At 31.4% G+C, this 11,878-nt stretch overlaps 1 protein-coding gene across 1 annotated transcript; it reads right to left on the reverse strand.

Annotated features, from left to right (window-relative positions):
• Nucleotides 1–464: 464 nt before the first annotated feature.
• On the reverse strand, nt 465–10,920 carry LOC120352350. The gene is made up of 2 exons (XM_039432432.1): nt 10,106–10,920; nt 465–1,158 (listed from the first exon to the last, which is right to left on the reverse strand). The coding sequence occupies exons 1-2, from the start codon at nt 10,241–10,243 to the stop codon at nt 496–498; spliced, it is 801 nt and encodes a 266-aa protein (XP_039288366.1). The 5' UTR covers nt 10,244–10,920; the 3' UTR covers nt 465–495.
• Nucleotides 10,921–11,878: the final 958 nt, after the last annotated feature.

Raw genomic sequence — 11,878 nt, forward strand, 5'->3', positions numbered from 1 at the left:
AGATCTCCTATCACTATCACCTTCTTGTCTCCCAAATTCAACAGGAAATCGTATAGTCGCTTAAAATTATTATTCCACTCACTAGCTTTCATATATACTGGTAGCAAGTACACAGAATTTCCATCTAGAAGAATATCAATCACACCAAATCCTTCAATATTACGAAAACTTGCAATATTCTCATTATTTTTCTTGATTGCATAAATAATTCCTCCGCTTGCTCTGCCATAGATTGATGTGCGCTCCGCCGGTTCCCAATTCATATCAAAATTATTCATAATCGATTTTATTCTTGAACACAGTTCTTCATCGTACAGAAATGTCTCTAACAAAACTACAATATCAAACTCTTGCAAAAAATTCACAAAATCAGCATCATAAATTTTATTTTTGATACCAGCAATATTATAGGAAATTATCCTGATTTTTTTGTTCTCTGTTTCATTAACAACGCTACTGGGTGGACTCACTATTGGATGTTGATGTTTCAAGCAATTATTGGTCAGATTTTTTAATCTCTCCACTCCCTGAGGGACGAAAAAAAGTTGTAATATCAGAATTGTTGATTGGTTGACTGGAGCTGTTTTTCCGGGTCTGCCTCTGAAGAGTTTCTCCTTTTCTCTTTTTTCTGTTTTCCTGCCATTGACGATTTTCCCCCGCTTCCATACTGTGCTCAGCTCTCAAGCTATCATAGCTCATAAATTTTCCATCTACCTCCAACCCATTCTTTGCCATCTTAACACTATGTGTGTTACTAAGTCTTTTTCGGATATCACTCAGCTCTCTATGCTTCTCTCTCGATTCCTTATCTAGGTCTACATTAACAAAGATCTTGGAATTTTTCAGCTTGCCACAGTTTTTCAGGATACTTGTTTTCTTACTCATCGAGACTAACGAAAGGATAATTGGCCGTGTTTTAGTATCTGATTTTCTTCCCAATCTTCGAACAAAGTTTATCTCACTTTCTTTAAGTTCCACTTTCATCACTTCATTGCATATGTCCATTATCTTTCCCATGACGTGTCCTCCATCTTCATTATCAGACTCATTAACCCCATAGAAAATCAAATTGTTTTCTCTTTTCATGTTGTTAATCAAATAATACTGTTTCTGAAGATCACTTTTCAATCTTTCATTCTGCGTTCTTAGTTCTTCAATTTTATTATTCTGTTCTGCGATGATTGTTTTAAAATTCAACTCAATAATTAAACTCACTCACCAAAGTGAATCGATAGCTCCACGCCCGTCCACAATATGCACTCAAAATCCTCCATGCTTCACCGTTCAGGTAGGGCAGAAGCTCGTCAGCCGATAGCACCCTTCTCCGGAAATATCTCCATCTGATCTCCGCCAACACCGCACATTCTCCCAAAAAGTGTAAAATGTCCTCTTCTTTCCGGGCGTTGCATAGAGAGCAGAGCTGGCTGCTGGTCACAAATGAATATCTGTTGAGACGAATTTGTTCAGTTCTTGCCTTGAAGAGCCACTTGACCGATGCAAAGTCTTCAGCCCCCTCCAGATATTCACTGAATTTCAGCAATCTTGGAAAGAGTACTAGTCTCCGCGAATTCTGCGCCCTCTCATGACACTGACTTCTCAGCTGCCGCTCCACCAAGGTGATCAACTCTTCAACATTAATGTCTCCAATTCCTTCTGGCTCCAAACGGATGTGAAGTTGTTCATTGAGATCCTGCCATTCATGTACCAGATATAGATTTTTATCGATGATCTCCTTCAGCAACAATCGAGGATATCGGTGTTCAGGCATTGCCAGTACTTGCTGAATATACTTGAGGTGCTGCTTCAAAGTGTAGGTGAACAGACTTGGCATTCCAGTTTCGAGGGACAGAATATAATTTGGCGCATTCATTGGCAAACAAAATACTCTCTTAAATAATGTAGGACAGTGCTCTCAATGAGACATACACTGTAACATATTGAATTCATGAACATAGGCTTGAATGCCAAATAAGTACGGACAATTAAATGTTTTTAATTGCTGTAAAAGCTGAATGATAGCTACAAAAATAATATGAATGCACATTAAAATGTTTGAATTAGAAATAGAGAACAACGTGGTCCAGTATTGACACACTGTTAGTATTTTCATGAACAATTATGCAATACATGAGTAAAAAAATGAAAATTGAATAAAATGATTTACGTAACCTGAATTAAATTTTTGAGGAAGAGATGCAGCCAGGCAGATAGGCAAGGAATCCATGGTACCCCAAGGAACAGGACGTTCAGCAAGTGCCAATATGATGGCCACGTGATGATGAGAATAGAAGCGTCCAACACAGTAGGCGATTCCCCCAGTGGGAATGTGAACAGGAACATGTAGAATTCCAAACAAATAACTCGAATTCCAAGTTGTGGAATTTTTAGATTGATTTCTAAACGGTAGAAATGATGAAATTGAAAGTTTGAGTTTCAAGTGGTGAATCCATGTTGTTAGAAGAATGGCTATAGACGCTAACACAATACTATGGAACTTTGACAAAGTTTATCAATGTAAATACACGAAGAAATTGATAAATAATTGAATCACAGTTAATGAATACATTTGAAGAATTAATTTGACGGAATAATTCACATTCAAAACGTTCAGTAAACCAGATGAATTTGGATGAAGAAAGGTAAACCGCATAAGCGATGTGCACTCACCGACGAGAAGTGATCGAAAGACAAGAGGCTAGACCAACGCTCTAGTAACAAAAAGAACAAGCTGGAAATGCCAGACACGTAGGCAAACGTTGGCAAACGTTTGATGAAAAAGTAGCAAATATCAAGAAAGTAAGATGCCTAAAAGACGAAATAAATTCCAAAAAATTGAATATAACAAATATTAAAATTGAAATGACAAATAATACGACGAATAATATTAGAAAACAATCTTGAGTATGACAGTGACATGTAACCGTGACTGTGACGTCACCGGATAGTGCAAATGGACAAAATGACATCTACGTAGTAACGGAACGAGTATCAAAGTGGACCTGTTCTAATAAATGCTTTGTCAGATTTTACAACCTAAAGAATCAGCTGATTGTTCGATCAACCAGTACAAGTTGAATTATAAAGCTTACTCACAAAAGATGTATTATATATACTAAGGAAGGTTTATGTAAATGAATAGGGACAACTATTATTGCTGCATAAATATTTATTACAATCTAAAAAAGCACGAAAATCAAGAGTATACAAAACTTGTATAAAAAATTAAATATATGTTGCATGATAGCATCGTATATCACGATTTATTTATTAGAATAGTTTAAGACAATCACTCCATCTATTTATGTAAAAACTTTTTATTTATTTTTCTATTATAAAGTTGAAGAAACCCTGAATCTGAAGTAACCAATTGTATTGAGCTTTGCTAAATCAAAAAGCCAATCAGAAGGAGGCTTACAAATCGTTCAAGGAAGAGATAAAATTTTTCTGGAAACCATCTTTTTCTGGTTTGTGATCTCGTTCTGAAAGGATGCACATGGAAATTAGGGTCTTCTTTCTTGTTAAATTTTAAAATTATCAAGCCAATCCCTCTTTTAAATGTGAACTATTTGTAATTAATGTTTATCTATCTGTGAACTCAGTGTTGTTGAAGAGTTCTTAATTGTAATCAATTCCCATAAATATCTTTAATACGGAAAGAAATCTATAAGAAATCTGGACCACGCGCGAGCCCAGCCAAGATGAAAAGGACCTGCATAATTAATTTATTCTACAAGACCTCCAAGAACATCATTACTGTGAGTGTTTGTTCAAACGAGCTCGTTTTATAAAGGCCTTTTTTATTAGAGTTGGGGAATTAATAATAATAATATAATAATAATAATAATATAATAATAATAATATAATAATAATAATAATATAATAATAATAATAATAATAATAATATAATAATAATAATATAATAATAATAATAATAATATAATAATAATAATAATAATAATAATAATATAATAATAATAATATAATAATAATAATAATAATAATATAATAATAATAATAATATAATAATAATAATAATATAATAATAATAATAATATAATAATAATAATATAATAATAATAATATAATAATAATAATATAATAATAATAATATAATAATAATAATATAATAATAATAATAATAATATAATAATAATAATATAATAATAATAATAATAATATAATAATAATAATATAATAATAATAATAATAATATAATAATAATAATAATAATAATAATATAATAATAATAATATAATAATAATAATATAATAATAATAATAATATAATAATAATAATAATATAATAATAATAATAATAATATAATAATAATAATATAATAATAATAATATAATAATAATAATAATATAATAATAATAATAATAATATAATAATAATAATATAATAATAATAATAATATAATAATAATAATAATAATAATATAATAATAATAATAATAATATAATAATAATAATAATAATAATATAATAATAATAATAATAATAATAATATAATAATAATAATAATATAATAATAATAATAATAATAATAATATAATAATAATAATAATAATATAATAATAATAATATAATAATAATAATAATATAATAATAATAATAATAATAATATAATAATAATAATATAATAATAATAATATAATAATAATAATATAATAATAATAATATAATAATAATAATAATAATAATATAATAATAATAATAATAATAATAATATAATAATAATAATAATATAATAATAATAATATAATAATAATAATAATAATAATAATATAATAATAATAATAATAATAATAATATAATAATAATAATAATAATAATATAATAATAATAATATAATAATAATAATATAATAATAATAATAATATAATAATAATAATATAATAATAATAATATAATAATAATAATAATAATAATAATATAATAATAATAATAATATAATAATAATAATATAATAATAATAATATAATAATAATAATAATAATAATAATATAATAATAATAATATAATAATAATAATATAATAATAATAATAATAATAATAATATAATAATAATAATATAATAATAATAATATAATAATAATAATAATAATAATAATATAATAATAATAATATAATAATAATAATATAATAATAATAATAATAATAATAATATAATAATAATAATATAATAATAATAATATAATAATAATAATATAATAATAATAATATAATAATAATAATATAATAATAATAATAATATAATAATAATAATATAATAATAATAATATAATAATAATAATATAATAATAATAATATAATAATAATAATATAATAATAATAATAATATAATAATAATAATATAATAATAATAATATAATAATAATAATATAATAATAATAATATAATAATAATAATATAATAATAATAATATAATAATAATAATATAATAATAATAATAATATAATAATAATAATATAATAATAATAATATAATAATAATAATATAATAATAATAATAATATAATAATAATAATATAATAATAATAATATAATAATAATAATATAATAATAATAATAATATAATAATAATAATATAATAATAATAATATAATAATAATAATATAATAATAATAATATAATAATAATAATAATATAATAATAATAATAATATAATAATAATAATAATATAATAATAATAATAATATAATAATAATAATATAATAATAATAATAATAATAATATAATAATAATAATATAATAATAATAATATAATAATAATAATAATATAATAATAATAATATAATAATAATAATATAATAATAATAATAATAATATAATAATAATAATATAATAATAATAATAATAATAATATAATAATAATAATAATAATAATATAATAATAATAATAATAATAATAATAATAATAATAATAAATGCCTTTATTTACATCAATTCAAAAAATAGAAATACATGAGAATAATAAAATGTTATCATATGAATTTTCTTTAACATAAATTTTTCAAAAAAGTCTTTCATTTCCTCTCATTTGATTTGTTTTTTTCGCCGGCCTATATACCCTGGATCACTAGCGTGACATCTGGGTAGGTTGGCAAAGTTGGTTAGTAAAAAGTTCTCCACTCAATAATTAAACTCACTCACCAAAGTGAATCGATAGCTCCACGCCCGTCCACAATATGCACTCAAAATCCTCCATGCTTCACCGTTCAGGTAGGGCAGAAGCTCGTCAGCCGATAGCACCCTTCTCCGGAAATATCTCCATCTGATCTCCGCCAACACCGCACATTCTCCCAAAAAGTGTAAAATGTCCTCTTCTTTCCGGGCGTTGCATAGAGAGCAGAGCTGGCTGCTGGTCACAAATGAATATCTGTTGAGACGAATTTGTTCAGTTCTTGCCTTGAAGAGCCACTTGACCGATGCAAAGTCTTCAGCCCCCTCCAGATATTCACTGAATTTCAGCAATCTTGGAAAGAGTACTAGTCTCCGCGAATTCTGCGCCCTCTCATGACACTGACTTCTCAGCTGCCGCTCCACCAAGGTGATCAACTCTTCAACATTAATGTCTCCAATTCCTTCTGGCTCCAAACGGATGTGAAGTTGTTCATTGAGATCCTGCCATTCATGTACCAGATATAGATTTTTATCGATGATCTCCTTCAGCAACAATCGAGGATATCGGTGTTCAGGCATTGCCAGTACTTGCTGAATATACTTGAGGTGCTGCTTCAAAGTGTAGGTGAACAGACTTGGCATTCCAGTTTCGAGGGACAGAATATAATTTGGCGCATTCATTGGCAAACAAAATACTCTCTTAACGAATGTCCTTTGAACTTTCTCTACAATATCATAGATTCTTGTCCCCCAAATCTGTGCTCCATAGCAAAGCATAGCTCGAGTCACCGTCTGGAAAATTCGTTTTTTCGCAGCAAACCCAATCTTATCATTGAAGATTATTGTGCCACAAGAACTTAAAGCTGCTATTGCTGTGTTAGACCTTTCCTTGAGATGTCTAGTCCAAGATAGCCTAGATGTCAATACCATTCCCAAATATTTATAGTGGTCTACTACCTCAACCTGCTCACCATTGAAGTACCACTTTTCTGAGCTTTTCACTTTTCCTCCATTCCTGAAAATCATAATCTTAGACTTTCCCAAATTAACTTGTAGACCCCACAGTTTACAATATTCCTCTAGACCTCCAATCATGTTACTGAGAGTCCATTGATCAGGCGCTAGCAGCACAATATCGTCTGCATAGGCAAGCAGCTTTATTCGTGTCTCTCCTACATTAACACCTCCCTCCAGATACTCCTCTATATCGTTAATGAAAAGAGAGAACAGAAGTGGGCTCACCAAGCAGCCTTGTTTCACGCCTGTACATGTCTCGAATGCTTCCGTCAGACCTTCCTGTCCCCAAACTCTAGAACGTGTCCCTTCATACATACTTCTCAATACTCTGATGATCTTTGATGATATTCCGATTGTGGATAATTTATAAAAGAGAGAGTATCTGTCTATTCGGTCGAACGCGGCACTGAGGTCGACGAAAAAGGCATACAGTTTCTGTCTCCTGATTCTGCACTTGATTTTAGCAATGCTGACAAGATTAAATATATTGTCTACTGTGGAGTAGGACCGCCGGAAACCAGCCTGAAATTCGCCCAGCACATTGTTCTCTAAATTCCAAGCCTCAAGTCGTAGCAGTAGCACACCTGCAAACAATTTTCCTATGGCATTCCCAAACGATATTCCTCTATAATTCGATGGTTCGTTTCTATCACCTTTCTTATGAATTGGGAATATTATTGAGCTTTTGAATGCTTCTGGAACGACTCCCTTCTCTAATATTCTATTAAACACATTAACCAGTTTTCTCTTGTAATTTTCCGGCGCGTTTTTGTAGAATTCATAAGCTATACGATCGTCCCCTGGTGCCTTTCCATCCTTAGCTTTCAGTAAAACCTTGTTTAGTTCTTGCAGTGTTATTGGTGAATCCAATATATCTATTGAAATTTCCGGCTCTGCATAGAGAAGTCTTTCACACACAACAGTTGGATTCAAGAGCTGCTGAAAATGTTGCATCCAGTTTTCCATAGAGATATTAGCACCAGAGTAAAATTGTGTCTTTTTCAGTTGTTTAACAATATTCCAAAATTCCTTTGAATCCGATACAGTATTGAATCTTTCAACACAATTGAGCCAATAACTTTTTTTCTTTCCGGTACACATTTGTTTATATTGACGTCTCTTGCCGACATACTGCTCTCTAATAGCTTCACAATTTGTCCTTCTATAAACCTTCAACAACTCAAACAATTTCCTTCTCTCTGCTCTACATTCCTGGTCGAACCAATTCTGTCTTGAAGAATAATCAGTCTGTTTATTCTTTAGTTTGATACTATTTAGAGGGACACATTCGTATATCAAACTTACCAGGCATGTAAGATGTACCTCTAGATCCACATCCGTCTCATTCCGTGCATCCATATTCTCCACTAGAGCATTGAGTTTCCTCTGATAGGTGTTCTTGTTTTTAGGGTTCCATTTCAATTTCGGTAATAACGGTATAACCCGTGAGTTTTCCGGAACATGGGCCTGTTGACCTGCTCTCAGCTGCAAGACGATTGGTAGATGGTCTGAGAAAGTTGCAGGCAGAACGTGGAATGATGTAACGTATGAAATCAAATCAGCTGACAAAGCACAAAGATCTATTACTGAGGACCCTCGACCTCCAATATATGTGAATTCTCCACTTAGGTCTCCCCACATACGGCCGTTTAGTATAATCAGTGTAAAGTCATCAAACAAAGATAAGAGAGCTCTGCCGTTTGCATTCACAATAGGGTCTTTAGATACTCTATCCATTCTTTCAAAGCTGTGAGAATTCGTAAGAATCACATCAGGTATTACTTGACAGCTTCCAACTCTTCCATTGAGATCTCCTATCACTATCACCTTCTTGTCTCCCAAATTCAACAGGAAATCGTATAGTCGCTTAAAATTATTATTCCACTCACTAGCTTTCATATATACTGGTAGCAAGTACACAGAATTTCCATCTAGAAGAATATCAATCACACCAAATCCTTCAATATTACGAAAACTTGCAATATTCTCATTATTTTTCTTGATTGCATAAATAATTCCTCCGCTTGCTCTGCCATAGATTGATGTGCGCTCCGCCGGTTCCCAATTCATATCAAAATTATTCATAATCGATTTTATTCTTGAACACAGTTCTTCATCGTACAGAAATGTCTCTAACAAAACTACAATATCAAACTCTTGCAAAAAATTCACAAAATCAGCATCATAAATTTTATTTTTGATACCAGCAATATTATAGGAAATTATCCTGATTTTTTTGTTCTCTGTTTCATTAACAACGCTACTGGGTGGACTCACTATTGGATGTTGATGTTTCAAGCAATTATTGGTCAGATTTTTTAATCTCTCCACTCCCTGAGGGACGAAAAAAAGTTGTAATATCAGAATTGTTGATTGGTTGACTGGAGCTGTTTTTCCGGGTCTGCCTCTGAAGAGTTTCTCCTTTTCTCTTTTTTCTGTTTTCCTGCCATTGACGATTTTCCCCCGCTTCCATACTGTGCTCAGCTCTCAAGCTATCATAGCTCATAAATTTTCCATCTACCTCCAACCCATTCTTTGCCATCTTAACACTATGTGTGTTACTAAGTTTTTTCGGATATCACTCAGCTCTCTATGCTTCTCTCTCGATTCCTTATCTAGGTCTACATTAACAAAGATCTTGGAATTTTTCAGCTTGCCACAGTTTTTCAGGATACTTGTTTTCTTACTCATCGAGACTAACGAAAGGATAATTGGCCGTGTTTTAGTATCTGATTTTCTTCCCAATCTTCGAACAAAGTTTATCTCACTTTCTTTAAGTTCCACTTTCATCACTTCATTGCATATGTCCATTATCTTTCCCATGACGTGTCCTCCATCTTCATTATCAGACTCATTAACCCCATAGAAAATCAAATTGTTTTCTCTTTTCATGTTGTTAATCAAATAATACTGTTTCTGAAGATCACTTTTCAATCTTTCATTCTGCGTTCTTAGTTCTTCAATTTTATTATTCTGTTCTGCGATGATTGTTTTAAAATTCAACTCACTTATTTCCTTTTTTATAACTTCCTTAGTATTTGCGATAATTTCGCTTTTGAATTTCTCGAGAATCTCTGTTACATTATTAATATTCAGGGCCATTATACGAGTAGATTATGTTATCGATGAATACACGATGAGAATAAATTTTTATTCAACTCTAGCCTGATCGACTGTGATTGAACTGTTTGCGTAAAGTTTGACAAATTAGGAATAATAATAGTAATAGAAATAGTCGCAATCTCGGAATTTCTGACCCACTGCCTTATATCTCTTATCAGCAGATAAGCAATGCTCTCTATGAGTCAGGTAATAGATTCAATTAAGGCAGGTAGAGGCTGCCGGCTACAAACAACAGAGTAATCGAAGGATCTTATAGATAGACTGCTCAATGAAAAAATCGAAGGATCACAGGCAACGTTACGGAGTAGTCCTCTTTACAGTTCAGAAAAAATTGGGGGAATTTTCACCGAAACCGTTGGTATAATTGCGGCAACACAAGCTAGAAACACTCACACAAATGCAGAAAACAGTTCTGATAACAGAATTAAGCTTGTCCTGATCACAAACAATTGAGTTCCCAGCTCAAAGACGCTATTTTGATTCATCAATACACGTAAAACTTACTTGTAATAATAATATCTTGATAATCAACACAATGTTCAGTCTTTTCACTCCATGAAACTTTCACACTAAACACTATTAAACTAACATTTCGTATTAAAATCATTAAAAACTGAAGAGCTCCAAATATCAACAACAATCACAAGCAAGTCAGGCTTGCCAACCCCCCAATATTATTAACTATTTCCTCGTCACTATTTTACTTTGTGACACCCCACTCCTACTTGTGGTGGGGGGGGGGGGGGTCAGAGCCCTCTATGGCACCACCTTCAAAGGCGTGAGCCATCTAGGCATCACCTTAAGAGGTGTACACCTCCCAGGCATCACCTTTAGAGGTGTATGCCACTCACTATGAGCATCATCTACACCCAGTCCACCAGGTACATATTTACATCGTCCATCTGGAAATTGGACTTTTATGCGTGGCTTGCCAGCCCGTTTATGCTTACCAGGTGTTGAGACTCGGTGACACAACACTGGATCCTTATTCCTTGAGAGTCCTGGTTTGGGATCCTGGGACTGTGAGACTACCTCTTTGACAGTCGAAGACTGTGTTTGCTCTTCTACATCCGTATCAGTTGAGGAGGGTATTGACTCCTCCACATCCATGACAGTAGGGGGTGGTGTTGTCTGGTTCACATCCATGACTGTGGGGGGTGATATTAACTTTTCCACATCACTCTTGGAGTTACAACTTGTGTTGGTGGCTGGGGCATGAATTGTGGCCCGCTGTTCGGAGTCATTCATCTCATCCCTGTGATCCATCACTATGTTGCCCGAAGATGCTTGTTCTGGAATATATGACAATTCCGCCCTGGCATCAATCAAAGCATTGAGTTCAACTCCGTTCAAACCAACCTGCATGAATATCCTTTTGTCGTGATCCTTGTTGTCCTGAGATTCGGATTGTACAGCTGATATTGTTGGGTCTCTTGTATTGCCCACACTTGGGTTCAGACACACTAAGAGATGGTCTGTTACTAGTAGGGGTTATAACTGTCTCAACCTTGAGCCTTGTAATCTTTTTCGTGTCCTCAATCATGTGAACTCTCGAATTCTGTCCATTCTGTTTCTCCTCTGCTTTTATTTGTTCATACTCCCTCGCGAATTTTT

Source organism: Nilaparvata lugens, chromosome 7 (genome assembly GCF_014356525.2).
Source record: "Nilaparvata lugens isolate BPH chromosome 7, ASM1435652v1, whole genome shotgun sequence".
Taxonomy (NCBI): domain Eukaryota; kingdom Metazoa; phylum Arthropoda; class Insecta; order Hemiptera; family Delphacidae; genus Nilaparvata; species Nilaparvata lugens.